Raw genomic sequence first — 23,695 nt, 5'->3', positions numbered from 1 at the left:
ATCATTACTATACCCAGATGTATGCTGTGGAGATCCGAGATGAATGTCTCCCTGCCCTTTTTGGGTAGCACTACGCGGTTACCCCACAACAGGCAGTCTGTCTGAATGGACAACATGTCCTTTCGCCGCTGGAACGGCTTGATTAGCTCTTGCATTTCAACGGGGATGCTGGCCCAGCTCCCATGCAGAACACAGTTTTTTACTTGGGACAGCAGAGGATCTTGGCTGGTCCAAGTCCTAATCTGGCGGGCCGTGACAAGTGATTTATCTTTTTCAAACGCTTCCATGACCATCAACAAGTCTGCAGGCTGCGCCACCATCAACAAGTTTGCAGGCTGTGCCATTTCCACCCCCGTGGTGGGCAATGGTAGCCGACTGAGAGCATCCGCACAGTTCTCGGTGCCTGGCTTGTGGCAGATGGTACAGTTATACGCTGATAGCGCAAGTGACCACCTTTGTATGCAGGCTGAGGCATTCGTATTTAACTCCTTGTTTTCGGCGAACAGGGATATGAGGGGCTTGTGATCGGTTTCCAGCTCAAATTTGAGGCCAAACAGGTACTGATGCATTATCTTTACCCCGCTAATGCCTCTTTCTCAATCATGCTGTAGGCCCTCTCGGCTTTAGACAAGCTCCTGGGGGCACAGGCGACAGGTTGCAACTTCCCCGCAATGTTAGCTTGTTGTAATACACACCCGACTCCGTACAACGACGCATCACATGCTAGCACATGTCTTTTACATGGATTATACAATACAAGCAGCTTGTTGGAGCATAAAATGTTTCTGGTTTTCTCAAAAGCAATTACTTGTTTGTTTCCCCATACCTAGTTCTCACCTTTGCGCAATAACACATGTAGGGGCTCTAAGAGGGTGCTTAACCCCGGTAGGAAGTTACCAAAATAGTTGAGTCCGAGGAACGACCGCAGCTCCGTGACGTTCTGTGACCTGGGCGCGTTCCTAATAGCCTCTGTCTTGGCGTCTGTTGGCCGAATGTATCCACCGCGATCTTTCTCCCCAAAAACTCCACTTCTGTTGCCATGAAGACTCATTTCGACCTCTTCAGCCGCAGCCCTGCGCGATCCAGTCGCTGGAGGACCTCCTCCAGGTTTTGTAGATGCTCGATGGTGTCCCGACCCATGACCAATATGTCGTCCTGAAAAACCACCATGCGTGGTACCGACTTGAGTAGGCTCTCCATATTTCTCTGGAAGATCGCTGCAGCCGACCGAATTCCAAACGGGCATCTGTTGTAGATGAACAGTCCCTTGTGCGTGTTGATGCAGGTGAGGCCCTTCGACGACGACGACTCCTGCTCCTGAATCATGTAGGCCGAAGTCAAGTCGAGCTTGGTGAACGTCTTGCCTCCTGCCAGCGTCGCAAATAGGTCGTCTGCCTTAGGTAGCGGGTGTTGGTCCTGTAGCAAGAAATGATTAATAGTTACTTTATAATCGCCGCAAATCCTGACCGTGCCATCACTTTTGAGTACTGGAACAATCGAGCTGGCCCACTCGCTGAATTCTACTGGGGGGATGAAGCCCTCGCGTTGCAGCCTGTCCAGTTCGATTTCCACACTCTCCCTCATGTGAGGTACCGCTCGCGCCTTGTGGTGAATGGGTCGTGCCTCTGGGACCAAGTGGATCCACACCTTCGTCCCGGAAAAGTTTTCAATGCCTGGCTCAAAAAGGGAAGGAAATTTGTTAAGAACCTGGGTACATGAGGCTTCATCGACATGTGATAGCGCTCGGATGTCATCCCAGTTCCAGCGGATTTTGCCCAGCCAGCTCCTTCCAAGCAGTGTGGGGCCATCGCCCGGGACAATCCAGAGTGTCAATTCGTGTATCGTGCCCTTGTAGGTGACCTTGACCATGGCGCTGCCCAGGACAGTGATAAGCTCTTTGGTGTACGTTCTCCGTTTCATGTCGATGGGGCTCAGGGCTGGTCTGAGTGCCTTGTTGCACCACAGTCTCTCAAACATCTTTTTACTCATGATGGATTGGCTAGCGCCAGTGTCCAGTTCCATGGCTATGGGTAAGCCATTCAATTTTACATTTAGCATTATAGGTGGACATTTCGTCTCAAATGTGTGCACCCCGTGTATTTCAGCATCTGCCTCCTCTCTCTCAGGCTCAAAACTGCTTTGATCCACCATGGACCGATCTTCCTCTGCCACGTGGTGGTTAGCAGGTTTTGCAGGGCTTGTCTGCAAGCTCGTTGGAGGTGCCCCATTGTTCCACAGCTCTTGCAAACATACCCTTTGAAGTGGCATGAATAGGCTGAATAGAAGCCTCCACAACGCCAACAAGGTGTGAATTGCCTTGCATTCATCTTTTGTTGCGGACTCTGAGTCATCTGGGTCACCTGAGGCCTGCTGGCAGTTGCAGACTCGTGGTTTCTGCCCTGTACATTTCTGCTCGCAAACACAGTTCCAGTTAATTTATGAACGTTGCTAGCACTTGTGTGCTGAGAGATTTGTTTGGTGTTATCACTGGTGGACATAAATGCCTGTGCTGTTGCAATGGCCTTACTGAGGGTCGGTGTCTCTACAGTCAAAAGTTTTCGTAGGATGGTCTCGTGGCCAATGCCCAGTGCAAAAAAGTCTCTCAGCATTTGCTTCCAGGTAGCCATCAAACTCGCATTGTCCTGCAAGTCGCCTTGACTCGGCGACGTAGCTTGCCACTTCCTGACCTTCAGATCGCTGGCACATGTAGAACCGATACCTCGCCATCAGCACGCTCTCCCTCGGGTTAAGATGCTCCCGAACCAGTGTACACAGGTCCTCATACGACTTATCTGTGGGTTTCACCGGAGCCAGAAGATTCTTCATGAGGCTGTAGGTCGGTGCCCTGCAGACCGTGAGGAAGACCGCTCTCCTTTTTGCAGCGCTTCCTTCTCCGTCCAGCTCGTTGGCTACAAAGTACTGGTCCAGCCGTTCGACATAATCTTCCCAGTCCTCACCCTCCGAGAACTTCTCCAGGATGCCCACAGTTTGCTGCATCTTTGCTTTGGATTCGTATACTCGTTGCCAGTTGTTGTGTTCCTAACACACACGAGACTGCACACTGGGAATTTAAAGTAACAGTGACCCCAGTCTTTATTAAGACACTCCAGAGCGAGGAACAGGCCTTAGGGGGCCGGCTTATATACAGTGTTCCCAAGGAATGCTGGGATCTCTTGGGACTTCAGGAAATGCACTCCCTGGTGGCGGAACATGGGAGTGCATGCTTCACAGATACTCAACAAGGGGAACCAGTGGATGTGGTGTATTTGGACTTCCACAAGGCATTTGACAAGGCATAAAAGGTTATTGCACAAGATAAACGTTCACTGGGTTGGTGGTAATTATTAGCATGGATAGAGGATTGGCTAACGAACAGAAAACAGAGTCATGATAAATGGTTCATTCTCTGGTTGGCAACCAGTAACTAGCGGGGTGCCGCATGGATAAGTGCTGGGACCCCAACTATTTACAATCTATATTAACGACTTGGAGGAAGGGACGGAGTGTAACGTAGCCAAGTTTGCTGACGATACAAAGATGGGAGGAAAAGCAATGTGTGAGGAGGACACACAAAATCTGCAAAAGGACATAGGCTAAGTGAGTGGGCAATAATTTGGCAGATGGAGTATAATGTTGGAAAGCGTGAGGTCATGCACTTTGGCAGAAAAAAATCAAAGAGCAAGTTATTATTTAAATGGAGAAAGATTGCAAAGTACAGCAGGACCTGGGGGTACTTGTGCATGAGACACAAAAGGGTAGTATGCAGGTACAGCAAATGATCAGGAAGGCCAATGGTATCTTGACCTTTATTGCAAAGGGGATGGAGTATAAAAGCAAGGAAGTCTTACTACAGCTATATAAGGTATTGGTGAGGCCACACCTGGGATACTGCGTGCAGTTTTGGTTTCCATATTTACGAAAGGATGTACTTGCTTTGGAGGCAGTTCAGAGAAGGTTCACTAGGTTGATTCCGGGGATGAGGGGGTTGAGTAAGTTGCGCCTCTACTTATTGGAATTCAGAAGAATGAGAGGTGATCTTAGCGAAACGTATAACATTATGAGGGGGCTTGACAAGGTGGATGCAGAGAGGATGTTTCCACTGATGGGGGAGACTAGAACTAGAGGGCATGCTCTTAAAACAGAGAGGAGGAGAAATTTCTTCTGAGGGTTGTAAATCTGTGGAATTCGCTGCCTCAGAGAGCTGTGGAAGCTGGGATATTGAATAAACTTGATAGAAATTGACAGTTTCTTAAACGATAAGGGGTTATGGCGAGCAGGCAGGGAAGTGGAGCTGAGTCCATGATCAGATCAACCATGATCTTATTGAATGGCAGAGCAGGCTCGAGGGGCTGTATGGCCTACTCCTGTTCCTATTTCTTATGTTAATAGACGATAAGGCATACCGGTGCGAATATAAAAACAACATTTTTTAATGGGATATAAATTATCTGCATAAAAGCCATACTGGGAGGAGGGTCCCAGGTTTGATTACTGGTCTCTATTGGGTGTAGCAATTGCCTAGGGAGGGAAATATATGAAACAGATCCACCATGTAGCACTCGAATATGAAAAGCATTATGCAGGAAACTACATGACTGGCAATTGGCCCATGATTTTGACATCGGCATCTGATAAAGCCATATTATGCCTGCTCAAGTGTTACCCATGCTTCTGTACTTTGTATAAAACCACTGAGTGCGCATTAGAGCTGCAGGTCATTTTTCCTCAGTCGGAACAGCATTTTTCCGTTTTGTGTTTCAACACAGCTCAAAGACCATTTGTTTACTGTGACATTTTCATTCTTGCTCTTTTTAGTTATTAAATTTAAAATATTCAAGCATTTTATAGCAACAAGAAGCATGTCATTCAGCCCTTTGAGCCTGTTCCACTATTCAATTAGATTATAACTGATCTGTACTGTCAACTTCCTTTACTCACTCGCCTTGGATCCATATCCCTGTCAATCTTAGTCTTGAAAATTTCAATTGACCCAGCATGCACTGCTTTTTGGGGGAGATATACTTAATAGTTTGGATGCAACCTTGGGGTACTGCTCTGAGTTCACCGATTTGATGTGAATTTCCTTATCAAGGCCAAAAACATGAACTGAAGCATGGCATCTAATATACCTTCAACTTTGAATGTTATTAAAAGTTTTATGTTTCATTGTCTGGTGCAGCAGGTATCTAATCTAGAGGCTAGATACAGAACAACTGTTACATCCACTCTTTATTTTGAAGTTTAGAACTGAGACAGAAGTGATAAATATCAATCACAGAAGGGATCAAGGGCATCAGACTGGTCTCTCAGAATACTTGTTTCCAGCTATATACAGTCTTTCAGATCAAAACTTAGCAATGAGAGCTTTTCTTGCAGAATCCCCTGATGGGCTGACAATCCTAAACAATTCGCTCTGTCCCCTTCTCACAACCAGTTATTCAATATTAAGTATTTATCCCCTATGCTAATATAAGAGGGAATCTAAAAGTTTTCTATATGCATATAAATAATAAACAGGTAGTGAGAGGAGGTGTGAGGCTGATTAGGGATCAAAAAGGAGACCCACACATGGAGGCAGAGGCATGGCTGAGGTACTAAATAAGTACTTTACATCTGCCTTTACCAAGGAAGAAGATGCTGCCAAAGTCATAGTGAAAGAGGAGGTAGTTGAGATATTGGATGGGATAAAAATTGATAAAGAGGAGGTACTTGAAAAGCTGACTTTACTTAAAGTAGATAAGTCACCAGAACCGGATGGGATGCATCCTAGGACGCTGAGGGAAGTGAAGGAAGAAATCATGGAGATACTGGCCATAATCTTCCAGTCCTCCTTAGAAATATAGGTACTGCCAGAGGACTGGAGAATTGCAAATGTTACACCCTACTTCAAGAAAGGATGCAAGGATAAACCCAGCAACTACAGACCAGTCAGTTTAACCTCTGTAATGGGAAACCTTTAGAAATTATAATCCGAGATAAAATTAACTGTCATTTGGACAACTGTGGATTAATTAAGGAAAGCCGACACGGGATTTGTCGAAGGCAAATTTTGTTTAACTAACTTAATTGAGTTTTTTGATGAGGCAACAGAGAGCGTTGATGAAGGCAATGCGGTTGATGTGGGTGTACGTGGACTTCCAAAAGGCGTTTGATAAAGTGCCACATAATAGGCTTGCCAGCAATGTTGAAGCCCGTGGAATAAAAGGGACAGTGGCAGCACAGGTACGAAATTGGCTAAGTGACAAGAAACGGAGAGTAGTGGTGAAAGGTTGTTTTTTGGACTAGAGGAAGGTTTCCAATGGTGTTCCCCAGGGGTTGGTACTAGGACCACTGCTTACTTGGACTTGGGTGTACAGGGCACAATTACAAAATTTGCAGATGGCACAAAACTTGAAAGTATAGTAAACAGTGAGGAGGATAGTGATGGACTTCACAAATCGTTGAAGGGGGCCGGGCAGGTTGAGAAAGCGGTTTTTAAAAAAAAAAAGCATGCAGGATCCTGGGCTTAATAAGTAGAGACATAGGGCCCAAGTTTCCACATGATTTGCACCTGATTTTTAGGAGCAACTGGTGGAGAACGGACTATCTTAGAAATCGCAATTCTCCACATTTTTTTTTCTGCAGTTCTAGTCAGGTAGAACAGTTCTACTTTGGAACAGAATTTTTTCTTCAAAAGGGGGCGTGTCCGGCCACTGACTGCCTGATTTCAAAGTTTCCACAGTGAAAACGTACTCCAAACTAAGTTAGAATGGAGCAAGTGAAGATTTTTGTAGAACTGAAAAAACCTGTTCTACACATTAAAAAATCAGGCGGGGGGGCGGGCGGAAGAGAGGAGGCGCCCGTTCTTTCCCGCGGGGGGATGGAAGGAGGCGCCCGTTCTTCCCGCGGGGGGGGGGGTGGTGGGAAGGAGACAGTGAGAAGGCTGCATGTGCTGATGGCAATGTGCTTTTATTAAAAAAATGTTCAAAAATTAAACCGCTACAAAGAACTACAAAAATGGGCGAGTGCCAATGTTTTTTTTCACACTGCGCGTGCACAAACGCTCCAACGCACACGCGCAGCGTTGCAGACAGGAAAAAAACTAATTTAAATAGTACCCGCCCCCTCCAACTTACAAAATCAGCACGAGTGTAGGCTCCGCCCCCCCCCGGGCGCCGCGCCAGGCAGACGAGCTGCAGAACGCTCCAGAATCGCAAGGTTTTTTTTAGGCGCGAAAAACGGGCGCCCAGCTCGGAGGGGTGCCCGTTTTTTATCGTGTGGAAACTTGGGCCCATAGAGTGCAAAAGCAAAGAAGTTATGATGACCCTTTATAAAATACTGCTTCGGCCTTAACTGGAGTATTGTGTCCAATTCTGGTGTGAAGGCCATAGAGAAGGTGTAAAAGAATGAATCCAGGGATGAGAGACTTCAGTTACGTGGATAGAAGCTGGGTTTGTTCTCCTTCGAGCAGAGACGGTTGAGAGGAGATTTGATTCAAAATCATGAGGGGTCTAGACAGAGTGGTTACAGCATGGAAGAAGGCCATTCGACCTTGCAAGAGCACCTCAGTTCGTCCCACTCCCTTGCCCTTTTCCTGTAGCCCTGCAAATTTTTTTCTTTCAGGTACTTATCCAACTGCCTTTTGAAAGCCGTGAGCGAATCCATCCTTTCAGGCAGTGCATTCCAGATCCTAACTACTCGCTGTGTTTAAAAGAAGAAAGTTTTTCTTATGTCACCTTTGACTCTTTTGCCAACTGAAGTCCCTCATCTCTGGAATCATTCTCGTAAATCTTTTCTGCATCCTCTCCAAGGCTTTCACATCCTTCCTAAAGTCCGGTGCCCAGAATTGGACACACTAGTCCAGTTGAGGCCGAACCAGTGTTTTATACAGGTTCTTCATCATTTCCATGCTTTTGTACTCTACCTCTATTCATCAAGCCCAGGATCCCATAAGCTTTTTTACTTGCTTTCTCAACCTGCCCTGCCACCTTCAGTGATTTGTTCACATACACCCATATGTCTTTTTGTTCATGCATCCCCTTTAGGATTGTACTCTTTAGTTTATATTTCATCGCTTCATTTTTTCTACCAAAATGTATCATTTCACACTCTTCTGCATTAAATTTCATCTGCCACATGTCCGCCCATTCCACCAACCTGCCTATGTCCTCTTGAAATCTATCACTGTCCTCCTCACTATTCACTATACTTTCAAGTTTTGTGTCATTTGCAAATTTTGGAATTGTGCCCTGTACACCCACATCCAAGTCATTAATATATATCAAGAAAAGCAATGGTCCTGGTACCGACACCACTGTGTTCCTCCAGTCTGAAAAACAACAGTTCATCACTACTGTTTCCTGTCACTTAACCAATTGTGTATCCACGTTGCCACTGTCCCTTTTATTCCATGAGCTTCAATTTTGCTGGCAAGCCTATTGTGTGGCACTTTGTCGAACGCCTTTTGGAAATTCATGTACACAATGTCAACCACATTGCCCTCATCAGCCCTCTCCATTACCTCAACAAAAACTCGATCAAGTTGGTTAAACACAATTTGCCTTTAACCAATCTGTGCTGGCTTTCCTTAATTAATTCACACTTGTCCAAGTGATAATTTTGTCCCTGATTATTGTTTCTAGAAGCTTCCCCATTACCAATGTTAAACTGACCAGCCTATAGTTGCTGGGTTTATCTTTACACCCTTTTTGAACAAGGGTATTGCATTTGCAATTCTCCTGTCTTCTAGCACCACCCCCATTCCTAAGGAGGATTGGAAGATTATGGCCAGTACCTCTGCGATTTCTTCCTTCACTTCCCTCAGCATCCTAGTGATTTATCTACTCTAAATACAACCAGCTTTTCTAGTGCCTCCTCTTCATCAATTCTTATCCCATCCAGTATCTCCTTTACTATGTCTATGGCAGCATCTTCCTTGGTGAAGACCGATGCAAAGTACTCATTTAGTACCTCAGCCATACCCTCTGTCTCCATGTGTAGATCTCTTTTTCAGTTTCTAATCGGCCCTACCCTTCCTCTTGCTACCTGTTTATTATTTCTATGCCTATCGAAGACTTTTGGATTACCTTTTATGTTGGCTGCCATTCTATTCTCATACCCTCTCTTTGCCCCTTTTATTTTCTTTTACACCTCCTCTAAACTTTCTATATTTAGCCTGATTCTCAGATGCATTCTTGACCTGACATCTGTCATGCGCGCTCTTTTTCTGCTTCATCTTACTTTCCATGGGCTGGATTTTCGGTCTTCTGCTGCTACCCCTGTTGGCGCCCCAGAGGGGCGGAAATGGCGGCGGTAATCACTACCGGGTGGGTGGCCAGCTTCCAGCGCCCCACTGGGACTTTCGGTGTCGATCTTGACAGGGCGCAGAGCATTACCGCCCGGAAGAGGCGAGCCAGTGTGCAACGCCCCTGGTTGTGACACTGGCTTGATTTTTGACTGCCGCCCAATCTGTAGCACTCCATAGAGTGCCCTGCTGGGACCACCTGTGAAAGCTGGCCGTCCGAGCTGCAGTGAGGTAATGTCAGCCTCAGGTAACTGTGATTGGTTTTTCTTTGCAATTTATGCTGTGATGGTGAGAGTTATTTATTGGGAATGTTTTGGGTGGGTTTTTTTCCAGGTTTCTCCCCCCCCCCCCCCCCCCCCCCCCCCCACCCCCCCCAGGCCTGTCTTGCACAGCGCTCCAAGGCCAGCTGATTAGCTCGGGATTTTAACTTGCTCAGCCGGCTTAGCGCCTTGAGAGGTGTGTAATGCCTCCCTTAGCACTCCACCCACACTCGGGTCCCAGCTGATGAATTTTGCTGACTGAGGCGCAAACTGTTTCTGGGAACAAACTTTACCATACCGAAATGAGCAGAACCGAAACTCCAGCCCTTTCTCTCTTGTCATCCAGGGAGCTCTGACTTTAGTTGCCCTACCTTTCTCCCTAGTGGGAATGTACCTCAAGTAGATAGAAAGCAGCTGTTCCCATTGGCAGAAGGGTGGAGACCCAGAGAACACGCATTTAAGGTGATTGGCAGAAGAGCCAAAGGCAACATGAGGAAAAACTTTTTTGCGCAGCGAGTGGTTATGATCTGAAATGCACTGCCTGAAAAGATGGTGAAGGTAGATTCAATCGTGGCATCTTATCCATGCAACCCAGCCAACATCAAGAACTCAGAAGGATTGAGTGCAAATCCACACCAACACTCTGGTCTAATGCATTGTTCCCCTTGCATGACCAAATTATCTTTATTGTATTCTGCTTTTTTTTTCCTTTCCCACTAATCTAGTATTTTTGTATTTGTGTAAAATACTTATTTTAGATATTAATGACTCATTTAATCTCATCAGGGCTGTGCATGATGTAAAGGCCACTGACATGGGTATGAGTACAGTACGATTTAAAGCAGAAGTCGATTTTGATGGAAGAATAGTGACACGATCTTACCTGGAGAAGCAAGACATTGACGTGATCTTAAATGTATGTAATATTTCAGTAAAACACTGTGGACTTGTGCCATTCTGTTATCACGCATAAAGTTTAATATCTGCTGGAGTTCAAAGATTAAAAGGGGAGCAGGTTTTAGTCTTGCCATTAATGTTGCCTTAAGCAAGAATATAAATGATTACTTATCCTACAGTGGTAAAAATTTATTTTAAGTATACAGCTGACACATATTCGTACTTATTTTGGAGCACTGGGGAAGAACAGCCACATGTAATGCTGAATGTTAATGCAGCTTCTTTTCACTGGATACACATATTCCAGAAAACATGTAAAATGGATGTTCATCATGGCCTTCATCCAACTGTCAGGACATAGGGTCTATGCTTTTCAGAAAAAATAGTGTATTATGGTGCCACGTTTTGTGGGTGATTTTATAGATACTGCTGAGCTGATAGAAGATAGCACATTGGAGAAGCTTTTTTTCTGTTCCTGTGCTCTCCATAATTCTGTGTCACTACAAATGGTTGGATCAAAATCTGATGATTTTCCATGCTGCTAAATATTGTTAATGTCATAATGTAAGGAACACAATCTTGCCCAGGTTTCCTAACTTACTGGCACAAGCAGTTAAAATAGCCATAAAATGACAGGCTGCTGCTGCCAATTTATTTTTAGGTCATATATATTTGAAGTGACTTTTTGAAATTTAAAAATGTGAATTATTAAAAACGAAAATCTGTTCAATGAAATTTAGATGCAATGTAGAATCTAGGCTATAAATTGCAATTAGTATACTTTATTGTTGTATGGGTAGAGGCCCTGTGAGGATCACTTAATTTTACATTTCAATTTGTCATATTTCCATTGACTCTTTATTTATTATTTCCTCTTGAAAGTTCATCTGTTCTATTGCATATCTATTGGAGCTTCTTTTCAGCTCAGCCCTAAAAAGCTTTCAAGCTAGTGAATACAGTTCCTTAATCTTAGCTGAGGGAAGGATTCGCATGTGCATTTGATAGGTGGACAAAGTCCTCAACCCTGTCACCACAGACAACTTGTTGCTGAATGGCACAGGCTGTCGACCTGGTCCCAGGTCTCTGCCAATTTCACTCTAGTCAGCACACGAGAAATATCTGAAGTTCTTTTTTCACAATGCTTAGCAACACCTCTCCATTACATAAGTCACTGCACTTCATTGCACCTGAATCACCTCATTTAGCAGATGCCAAGAACAATGCCTGGAAAAACAGTCGGTACAGGCTTGCAGACTCGTTAACTGGTGGCTACAAAGGGATGAGGAAGCGCTTCTATTGGAGGCCACAGTCAGTGCAACGTTGACACACAGCACGGTGCTGAGCCTCAGAGTTTGCAGTGGCAGACAGAACTAAAAGTTCAGGGTGAGGAAAAAGTGATTTTGAGAACTTTTCTGGGCATATTACTATGCCACGCCTTTAAGACTCCACTTTTCCCGGGATCTGAATCGGAGTTTGGCGCATGCGCAATGACTCGGTTAAATTTAGCAGCGGCATTTTCGTTCGTGATACCCCCAGCTCTGGTGTGCAACGGCTGATTCAGCACCCCTGTCAGCTCTTAGACCGATTCGGGCGAATTTCTGGGTGGAGGGCGCAAATTTTTGCAAGGTGTTAAAATCACCGCTCCGCCTGGGTTATTGCCCCAAATGAGGTGCGACCGAATTTCTCCCCCATATAAAGTCTTTGTTTGCACTACATCAATTTCAAAAACTCGATATTTTGCAAATGGTTGATGCAAACTTGTACTATATTCCACTGGTATAACTAATACCAACGTGGGGAAGCTACAACATAGGACTACATGCATGTTAAGCTGCATAAGTAGCATGCTATAAACCAGCTAAGCGATCCCACAATCAATGGATCAGATCAAAGCTCTGCAGTCCTGCTTATATCCAGTCATGAATGGTGGTGGACAATTAAACAATGGGAGGCGACTCCATGAATATCCCCATCCTCAATGATGGCGAAGCCCAGCATGCAATGCAAAACACAAGGCTGAAACGTTTTCAACCATCTTCAGCCAGAGGTGCCGAGTTGGTGATCAATATCAGCCTTCTGACATCCCTAACATTACAAAAACCAGTCTTTAGCTAATTTGATTCACTCTATGTGATATTGAGAAGCGGCTGAGCGCACTGGATGCAGCAAAAGCTATGGACCCCAGCAACATCCCCGCTGTCGTGCTGAAGGCTTGTGCTCCAAAACTAGCCACGTCTCTAGCCAAACACTGGCATCTACCCAAAAATATGGAAAACTGTCCAGGTATGTCCTGGCCACAAAAAGCAGGACCTATTTAATCCGGCCAATTACCGTCCCATCAGTCTACTTTCAATCATCAGCAACGTGATAGAAACATAGAAACATAGAAACATAGAAAATAGGTGCAGGAGTAGGCCATTCGGCCCTTCTAGCCTGCACCGCCATTCAATGAGTTCATGGCTGAACATTCAACTTCAGTACCCCATTCCTGCTTTCTCGCCATACCCCTTGATCCCCCTAGCAGTAAGGACCTCATCTAACTCCTTTTTGAATATATTTAGTGAATTGGCCTCAACAACTTTCTGTGGTAGAGAATTCCACAGGTTCACCACTCTCTGGGTGAAGAAGTTCCTCCGCATCTCGGTCCTAAATGGCTTACCCCTTATCCTTAGACTGTGAAGGTGTCCTTGACAGTGCTATCAAGCGGCACTTACTCAGCAATAACCTGGTCACCGATGCTCAGTTTGGGTTCCGCCAGGACCATTCGGCTCCAGACCTCATTACAGCCTTGGTCCAAACATGGACAAAAGAGCTGAATTCCAGAGCTGAGGTGAGAGTGACTGCCCTTGACATCAAGACAGCATTTGACTGAGTGTAGCATCGAGGAGCCCCAGTAAACTTAAAGTCAATGGGAATCAGAGGAAAAACTCTCCACTGCATGGAGTCATACCTAGCACAAAGGAAGATGGTTGTGGTTGTTGGAGGTTAATTATCCCAGCCCCAGGGCATCGCTTCAAGAGTTCCTCCTGACAGTGTGGGGATGTTCGCTGATGATTGCACAGTGTTCAGTTCCATTTGCAACTCCTCAGAAAATGAAACAGTCCATGCCTGCATGCAGCAAGACCTGAGTGACATTCAGGCTTGGACTGATAAGTGGCAAGTAACATTCGCACCACACAAGTGCCAGGCAATGATTATCTCCAACAAGCGAGAGTTTAATCACCTCCCCTTGATATTCAACACGTTACTGTTATATATGTGGACTTGTATTTACTCTGTACAGCCACCAGAGGGCTCATCCCCTGGAGTCCCAAGGGATCCCATAATCCCTTGGATGCACAGGTATTTAAGGAGGCTTCACTGGTTGGGGAGGCACTCTGGAGACCTGCAATAAAAGACTACAGTCACACTTTGAGCTCACAGTGTTCAATCTGACTCTTTTTCCATATACAACAACTGGTGACGAGATACAGATAGCGAACCCAAAGATATAGAGAACAGTGGGCATCCTGGAGAAATTTTCAGAGGGAGAATATTGGGAAACTTTTGTGGAGCGACTCGACCAATACTTCGTGGCCAACGAGCTAGATGGGGAAGAGAGGGCTGCCAAACGAAGGGTGATCCTCCTCACCGTCTGTGGAGCACCAACGTATGGCCTCATGAAGAATCTGCTTACTCCAGCGAAACCCATGGAGAAATCGTATAACAATTTGTGCACACTGGTCTGAGAGCATTTGAACCCGAAGGAAAGCGTTTTGATGGCGAGGTACCGGTTCTACACCTGCAAAAGGTCTGAAGGCCAGGAAGTGGCGAGTTATGTCGCCGAGCTAAGACACCTTGCAGGACATTGTGAATTTGAAGGCTATTTGGAGCACATGCTCAGAGTTTTTCGTTCTTGGCATTGGCCACGAAACCATACTTAGCAAACTTTTGATGTAGAGACCCCAACCTTGAGTAAGGCCATAGCGATAGCCCAGGCGTTCATTGCCACTAGTGACAATACGAAGCAAATCTCTCAGCACATAAGTGCTGCTACAAGTACTGTGAACAAAGTGATGTTATTTTCGAATCGTAACGTACGGGGCAGGTCACACATATCTGCAGCTACACGTCCGCAGATGTCTGAGTCTACCATCAAGGGTGATGAATGCAAGGCCATTAACACCTTGTTAGCGCTGCGGGGGTGATCATCATTTCCATTCATGCCGATTCAAAGAGTACGTTTGCAAGGGCTGTGGAACAATGGGACACCTCCAGCAAATGTGCTGGTGAGCTGCTAAGCCTGTTAAACCTGCAAACCACCATGTTGCAGAGGAGGACAGATCCACAGAGGATCACGACGAACCAGAGCCTCAGATAGAGGAGGCAAAGGTACATTGGGTACACACATTCACCATGAATTGTCCCCCGATAATGCTGAATGTTGAACTAAATGGACTTCCAGTGTCAATGGAGCTGGAGAAGGGCACGAGCCAGTCCACCGTGGGGAAAAAGACATTCGAAAAGTTGTGGTGCAACAAGGCCTCAAGACCAGTCTTAACTCCAAATCGCACGAAACTAAGAACTTACACAAAAGAACTGATTCCTGTAATCGGCAGTGCTACTGTAAAGGTCTCCTATGATGGAGCGGTGCACAAGCTACCACTCTGGGTGGTACCGGGCGATGGTCCCACGCTGCTCGGCAGGAGCTAGCTGGGAAAGATATGCTGGAACTGGGACGACGTCCGAGCGCTATCACCTGCTGACGACACTTTGTGTGCCTAGATCTTAAGCAAATTTCCTTCGCTGTTCGAACCAGGCATCGGGAAATTCCAAGGAGCAAAAGTGCAGATCCACCTAATTCCGGGGGCGCGACCCATCCATCACAAGGCGAGAGCAGTACCGTACATGATGAGAGGGTAGAGATCGAGCTAGACCGGCTACAAAGAGAGGGCATCATTTCACCGATCGAGTTCAGCGAGTGGGCCAGTCCTATTGTCGCAGTCCTCAAAGGAGACGGCACCGTCAGAATCTGTGGCGATTACAAAGTAACTATTGATCGTTTCTCCCTGCAGGACCAATACCCACTACCAAAGGCCGACGACCTCTTTGCAACGCTGGCGGGAGGAAAGATGTTCATGAAGCTGGATCTGACTTCAGCCTACATGAAGCAAGAACTGGAGGAACCATCGAAGGCCCTCACCTGCATCAACACGCACAAGGGTCTTTTTGTTTACAACAGATGCCCATTTGGAATCCGATCAGCGGCGGCGATATTCCAGAGAAACATGGAAAGTTTACTGAAGTCAGTCCCGCACACTGGTCTTCCAGGACAACATCTTGGTCACAGGTCGGAACACAGCCGAGCACCTGCAGAACCTGGAGGAGGTTCTTAGTCGACTCAACCGCGTGGGGCTCAGGTTAAAATGCTCGAAGTGCGTTTTCCTGGCGCCTGAAGTGGAGTTCTTGGGAAGGAGGATTGCGGCGGACGGCATCAGGCCCACCAACGCAAAGATGGAGGCAATCGAGAATGCACTGAGGCCACAAAACGTGACGGAGCTGCGGTCGTTTCTGGGACTCTTGAACTACTTTGGTAACTTCTTACCGGGTCTCAGCATGCTGCTAGAACCACTACATGTCTTACTACGAAAAGGGGACGAATGGGTTTGGGGCAAAAGCCAAGAAAATACCTTTGTAAAAGCGAGAAAATTGTTATGCTCAAATTGCTTGTGATCCATGTAAGCGTTTAGTACTAGCATGTGATGCGTCATCATATGGTGTCAGGTGTGTATTGCAACAAGCTGATGATTTCGGGAAACTGCAACCGCTTATGCATCCAGAAGTCTGTCTAAGGCTGAGAGCCTACAGCATGATTGAAAAAGAAGTGTTAGCGTGTGTCTATGGAGTAAAGAAAATGCATCAATACATGTTTGGGCTAAAATTCGAATTGGAAACTGACCATAAGCCACTTATATCCCTGATTTCCGAGAGTAAAGGGATAAATACCAATGCATCGGCCCGCATCCAGAGATGGGCGCTCACGTTGTCCGCATACAATTCTGCCATCTGCCACAGGCCAGTCATAGAAAACTGCGCCGATGCTCTCAGTAGGCTGCCATTGCCCACCACGGGGGTGTAAATGGCGCAGCCCGCAGATCTAGCCATGGTTATGGAAGCATTTGAGTGACCAATCACCTGTCACTGCCCGGCAGATCAAAACCTGGAAAAGCCAGGGCCCCTTATTATCTCTAGTCAAAAACTGTGTGCTTCACGGGAGCTGGTCCAGTGTCCCAGTGGAAATGCAGGAAGAGATAAAGCTGTTCCAGTGGCGCAAAGATGAAATGTCTATACAGGCAGACTGCCTTTTGTGGGGCAATTGAGTAGTAGTCCCCAAAAAGGGCAGAGCCACATTCATCAATGACCTCCACAGTACCCACCCAGGCATCGCAATAATGAAAGCAATAGCCAGATCCCACGTGTGGTGGCCCATATCGATGCGGATTTAGAGTCCTGCATTCACAGATGGAACATATGCTCGCAGTTAAGCAATGTACCCAGGGAGGCGCCGCTAAGTTTATGGTCTTGGCCCTCCAAACCGTGGTCTCGGCTACACGTCGACTATGCAGGCCTGTTCTTGGGTAAAATGTTCCTTGTGGTTGTCGATGCGTACTCCCAAGTGGATTGAATGTGAGATAATGTCGGCAAGCACGTCCGCTGACACGACTGAAAGCCTGCGGGCCATGTTTGTTACTCATGGCTTACCCGATGTCCTGATGAGCGATAACAGCCCATGTTTTACCAGTGCTGAGTTCAAAGAATTCATGACCCGCAACGGGATCAACCATGTCATATCTGCCCCATTTAAACCAGCGTCCAATGGTCAGGCAGAGAGAGCAGTGCAAATCATCAGGCAAGGCTTGAAGAGGGTAACTGAAGGCTCACTGCAGACTCGCCTATCCCAAGTCCTGCTTAGCTACCGCACGAGACCACACTCACTGGGATCCCACCTGCTGAACTGCTCATGAAAAGAGCACTTAAGACAAGGCTCTCGTTAGTTCACCCTGATCTATATGAACAGGTAGAGAGCAGGCGGCTTCAACAAAGTGCATACCATGATAGCGCAAATATGTCACGAGATTGAAATCAATGATCCTGTATTTGTATTAAATTATGGACAAGGTCCCAAGTGGCTTCTCAGCACTATTATGGCCAAAGAGGGGAGCAGGGTGTTTCGGGTCAAACTTTCAAATGGACTCATTCACCGGAAACACTTGGACCAAATCAAACTCAGATTCACGGACTATCCTGAGCAACCCACACTGGACCCTACCTTTTTTGATCCCCCAACATACATACCAGTGGCAACCGGCACTACGGTTGACCACGAAACAGAACCCAGCATCCACAGCAGCCCCCAGGGCCCAACACACCAGGCAGCCCAGCAAGGCCAGCTGCACAGCAGCCCAGTGAGGGCCCAACAAATGATTCAATAACACCAGCTTTCACACCGAGATGATCAACCAGGGCAAGAAGGGCCCCAGATCGATTCACATTGTAAATAGTTACACTACTGACTTTGGGGGGGGAGGGGGGGGTGTTATATATGTGGACTTGTAATTACTCTCTACAGCCACCAGAGGGCTCATCCACTGGAGTCCCAAGTGATCCCATAATCCCTTGGGAGCACAGATATTTAAGGAGGCTTCACTGGTTGAAGAGGCACTCTGGAGACCTGCAATAAAAGACTAAGGTCACACTTTACTTTGAGCTCACAGTGTTCAGTCTGACTCTTTCTCCATATACAACAGTTACCATCACCAAATATCCCACTATCAACATCCTGGGGGTCACCATTGACCAGAAACTGAACTAGATCAGCCACATAAATACTGTGACAACAAGAGCGTGTCAGAGGCTCGGTATTCTGCAGCGAGTGTCTCACCTCCCGTATTCCCAAAGCCTTTCCACCATCTACAAGGCACAAGTCAGGAGTGTGATGGAATACTCTCCACTTGCATGGATGAGTGCAGCTCCAACACTCAAGAAGCTCGACAGCATCTAGGACAAAGCAGCCCGCTTAATTGGCACCCCATCAGCACACCGTGGCTACAGTGTGTACCATCTACAAGATGCACTGCAGCAACTCACAAAGGCATCTTCGGCAGCACCTCCCAAACCCGCGACCTCTACTACCTAGAATGACACGGGCAGCAAGCGGATGAGAGCACCATCACTTGCAAGTTACACACCATCCTGACTTGGAAATATATTGCCGTTTCTTCATCGTCACTGAGTCAAAATCCTGGAACTCCCTCTCTAACAGCACTATGGGAGTACCTTCACAAGGACTTCAGCAGTTCAAGGTAGCTGACCAGCACCTTTTTAAGGGCAATTAGGAATGGGCAATAAATGCTGGCCTTAATAAGCAAAAAGGCAGTTAATGTGCTGCCCCTAGTGTTGAATCTGCACGTTTTGGAAATTGACTTTTAATTTTTTCTAAAACATTAAGAAGTACTGGCATATATATACATTAGAACATAAGAAATAGGAGCAGGAGTCGGCCATCCGTTCCTCGAGCCTGCTCTGCCATTCAAGAAGATAATGGCTGATCATCTACATCAACTTCACTATCCTGCCCTATCCCCATGCCCCTTAATTCCCTTAGTGCCCAAAAATCTATCGATCTCAGTCTTGAATATACTAATTGACTGAGCATCCACAGCCCTCTGGAATAGACGACACTGAGTGAAGAAATCTCTCCTCACCTCAGTCCTAAATGGCCGACCCCTTATCCTAAGACTATGACCTCTAGTTCTAGACTATCCAGCCAGGGTGTAGGACGATGGTTTCATACCGGATTAATTTGTAGCAGGCAAGAACAATTAGTTAATACTACCGGCTACTTCTCAGAGTTCGACTCTGGAAAATAATGACAAGACACCAATAAGTTTAGTTCCCACTTTGCGTGGCAGTCTTTACTGAGTACTGATCAATCTGTTACCAACATTACACCTATCCGTCTGTCCCTTGAGCTGCTAAGCTACGTTATAGTTACCAGTTCCTCAGTTCCCTGCGTGTCCCAGTGGTCCGCTGACATGTCGGGATGCGCGTCTTCTGAAGACTGATCGGGTGACCCTTCCTTGACGGCAGCCGTGTTCCCACTTGTCTTTACTGAGTCTCTGCCTCAGTTTCCCTGCACACTCATGATCGACCCGGTGATCTGACGGGTTTGTGGAGCGCAACTTCTGATGACTGACCAGGTCACCCTTCTCTGACGACTGCAGGCTGCTTATTCCGTGGTCTGAGAGTTCATGGGCTAGAACCTCCACTTTTTTTTGTCTGCTTACCGCCCATTTTACCGCTGAAATGACGTATAACGCCCATATATCGCCCATTTTGGCACAAAATGGAAACTAATGGGCATTTTCGGAAACTTATCGCCGAGCGTTACTTTCCCCATGTGCTTAACGGCGAGAAAAAATATTACTGCCCGCCCACTTTTTTGGGGCAAAATCAGCAGAATGGGCGAATTCAACGCCCATAACATCGTCCAGCATTATTTTCCGCACGGGATTAATATTGAATCACTGCGTTAATGCCCAGCGACTATTTTTTGTCGTAAAGAGCATATTTACCCAAACTAGCGGCCATGGAGATTGCCCATTATCAATTTCACCACCTCAGACACATTTCGCCCACAATATCACTCGCGCAAAAAAACCTCCCCAAAAAAGTGGAACTAACCGGAGCGAATCACAGCGTTATGGACGCCATGTTGTAGATCACGTCGCGTCCTTTAAAATTTTGGCTGCTGTGCTTCAACCTCGGCGGAGTTCAGATGTATTCTGCAGGTCGTTGGAGTTGATGTGAACATCTGTTTTTAAAAAAAAACTCTTGACCATACTGTGACCGATTGGAATGGAAGAGGTGTGTTCGTTGGGACATTCCTTGTTTGTGAACAATCGGTGAAAAACGGAGAGCTACTGCAATGGGGCCTGTCCTTTCTCACCCTCTCTTGGTGACCAAATACATGCAGCAGACTCGACATTGCCGAAGGAACGCTGCACTGCATTATGTGCACAATATACGGAGTGACACACAGACAGATGAGGAGGACCAGACGTTACATCTCCCGCAAGTACAAGGAGAAGCATTCTTACCTCGACTTGCCCGACACCACCTGCCTTCGGAGACTGCGCTTCCACAAAGAGGTTATCACTGAGGTATGCCAGCTGATAAGGACAGATCTGCAGCCTGCCAGCACCATCAGAACTGCACTGTCTGTCGAGGTCAAAGTCACCGCGGCACTTTCGTTCTACGCCTCAGGTTATTTTCAGGCCACAGCTGGCGACATTTGCGGACTTTCTCAGCATGCCACACATCGCTGCATTAGACAGGTCACCGAAGCCCTGTACGCATGCAGGAGGGACTTGATCAGTTTCCCTATGACCAGGGAGGCACAGAGTGAGAAGGCTCTAGGATTCTCCAGAATTGCAAACTTCCCCAAGGTGCAGGGAGCAATAGACTGTACGCACATCACGCTGTGGGCACCTTTTCAGGATGCTGAGGTTTTCAGGAACCGCAAGGGATTCCACTCCCTGAAGGTCCAGATGGCTGTCAGCCACCAGCAAATTATACTGGCTGTGAATGCTCAATTTCTGGGCAGCATCCATGATGCTCACATCCTGCGTGATAGCACTGTATCTGACTTGTTTAACAATCAGCCACCAGGTCAATGCTGGATGCTTGGGGACAAAGGATATGGCCTCGCCACCTGGCTGATGACCCCCCTGTGTGACACCCACACTGAGGCCCAGAGGCGATACAACGCGAGCCACAGAGCAACTCTCAATATTGTGGAGAAAACCATTGGAGTGCTGAAGCAGCGCTTCAGATGCCTGGACCACTCGAGAGGCGAGCTCCAATACCAGACTGAGCAGGTGGCTAAATTTGTGGTGCTCTGCTCCACTTGAGGAAGTGGCCATAGAAATAGTGGATGCATTGGTAATCATTTTCCAACAGTCTATCGACTCTGGATCAGTTCCTATGGACTGGAGGGTAGCTAATGTAGCACCACTTTTTAAAAAAGGAGGGAGAGAGAAAACGGGTAATTATAGACCGGTTAGCCTGACATCAGTAGTGGGGAAAATGTTGGAATCAATTCTTAAAGATGCAATAGCAGCGCATTTGGAAAGCAGTGACAGGATCGGTCCAAGTTAGCATGGATTTATGAAAGGGAAATCATGCTTGACAAACCTTCTGGAATTTTTTGAGGATGTAACTAGTAGAGTGGACAAGGGAGAACCAATGGATCTGGTGTATTTGGACTTTCAAAAGGCTTTTGACAAGGTCAACACAAGAGATTGGTGTGCAAAATTAAAACACATGGTATTGGGGGTAATGTACTGATGTGGATAGAGAACTGGTTGGCAGACAGGAAGCAGAGAGTTGGGATAAACGGGTCTTTTCAGAATGGCAGGTAGTGACTAGTGGGGTGTCGCAGGGCTCGGAACTGGGACCCCATCTATTTACAATATACATTAATGATTTAGATGAAGGAATTGAGTAATATCTCCAAGTTTGCAGATGACACTAAGCTGGGTGGCGATGTGAGCTGTGAGGAGGACGCTAAGAGGCTGCAGGGTGACTTGGACAGGTTAGGTGAGTGGGCAAATAAATGGCAGATGCAGTATAATGTGGATAAATGTGAAGTTATCCACTTTGGGGGCAAAAACACGAAAGCAGAATATTATCTGAATGGCGGCAGATTAGGAAAAGGGGAGGTGCAGCAAGACCTGGGTGTCATGATTCATCAGTCATTGAAAGTTGGCATGCAAGTACAGCAGGCGGTGAAGAAGGCAAATGGTATGTTGGCCTTCATTGAAAGGGATATTTGAGTATAGGAACAGGGAAGTCTTACTGCAGTTGTACAGGGCCTTGGTGAGGCCCCACCTGGAATATTGTGTTCAGTTTTGGTCTCCTAATCTAAGGAAGGACGTTCTTGCTATTGAGGGAGTACAGCGGAGGTTCACCAGACTCATTCCTGGGATGGCAGGACTGACATATGAGGAGAGACTGGATCGACTGGGCCTGTATTCTCTGGAGTTAGGATGAGAGGGGATCTCATAGAAACATAAAATTCTGACGGGACTGGACAGGTTAGATGCAGGAAGAATGTTCCTGATGTTGGGGAAGTCCAGAACCGGGGGACATAGTCGTAGGATAAGGGGTAAGCCATTTAGGACTGAGATGAGGAGGAACTTCTTCACTCAAGAGTGTTGTTAACCTATGGAATTCCCTATCGCAGAGAGTTGTTGATGCCAGTTCATTGGATGTATTCAAGAGGGAGTTAGATATGGCCCTTGCGGATAAAGGGATCAAGGGGTATGGAGAGAAAGCAGAAACGGGGTACTGAAGGAAAGATCAGCCAAGATCTTATTGAATAGTGGTGCTGGCTCGAAGGGCCGGATGGCCTACTCCTGCACCTATTTTCTATGTTTCTATGCAAGAGTTTTGATGGCGATATATCGGTAAAGTAAATGTTGGTCCCTTAGAAGATGAGAAGGGGGATTTAATAATGGGAAATGTGGAAATGGCTGAGACGTTAAACAATTATTTTGCTTCGGTCTTCACAGTGGAAGTCACAAAAACCATGCCAAAAATTGCTGGTCACAGGAATGTGGGAAGGGAGGACCTTGAGACAATCACTATCACTAGGGGGGTAGTGCTGGACAGGCTAATGGGACTCAAGGTAGACAAGTCCCCTGGTCCTGATGAAATGCAGCCCAGGATATTAAAAGAGATGGCAGAAGTTATAGCAGATGCATTCGTTATAATCTACCAAAATTCTCTGGACTCTAGGGAGGTACCAGCGGATTGGAAAGCAGCTAATGTAACGCCTTTGTTTAAAAAAGGGGGCAGACAAAAGGCAGGTATCTATAGGCCGGTTAGTTTAACATCTGTAGTGGGGAAAATGCTTGAAACTATCATGAAGGAAGAAATAGCGGGACATCTAGATAGGAATAGTGCAATCAAGCAGACGCAGCATGGATTCATGAAGGCGAAATCATGTTTAACTAATTTACTGGAATTCTTTGAGGATATAACGAGCATGGTGGATGGAGGTGTACCGATTTGATGTGGTGTATTTAGATTTCCAAAAGGCATTCGATAAGGTGCCACACAAAAGGTTACTGCAGAAGATAAAGGTACGCGGAGTCAGAGGAAATGTATTAGCATGGATCGAGAATTGGCTGGCTAACAGAAAGCAGAGAGT

The 23,695-nt window shown here is 46.5% G+C and overlaps 1 protein-coding gene across 1 annotated transcript in view; it reads left to right on the top strand.

The window, feature by feature from the left end:
* Positions 1-23,695, top strand: part of slc30a9 (solute carrier family 30 member 9) — a 233,118-nt gene that overhangs the window by 189,593 nt on the left and 19,830 nt on the right. Inside the window, exon 17 of the mRNA XM_070860729.1 lies at positions 10,330-10,459. Coding sequence (XP_070716830.1) covers positions 10,330-10,459 — 130 coding nt within the window. The remainder of the gene's footprint in view (positions 1-10,329; positions 10,460-23,695) is intronic.

The sequence above is a fragment of the Pristiophorus japonicus genome, chromosome 2, assembly GCF_044704955.1.
Source record: "Pristiophorus japonicus isolate sPriJap1 chromosome 2, sPriJap1.hap1, whole genome shotgun sequence".
NCBI lineage: Eukaryota > Metazoa > Chordata > Chondrichthyes > Pristiophoridae > Pristiophorus > Pristiophorus japonicus.
Note: the sequence above shows the minus strand (reverse complement) of the source record. Positions and strands in the feature narration are given on the sequence as shown.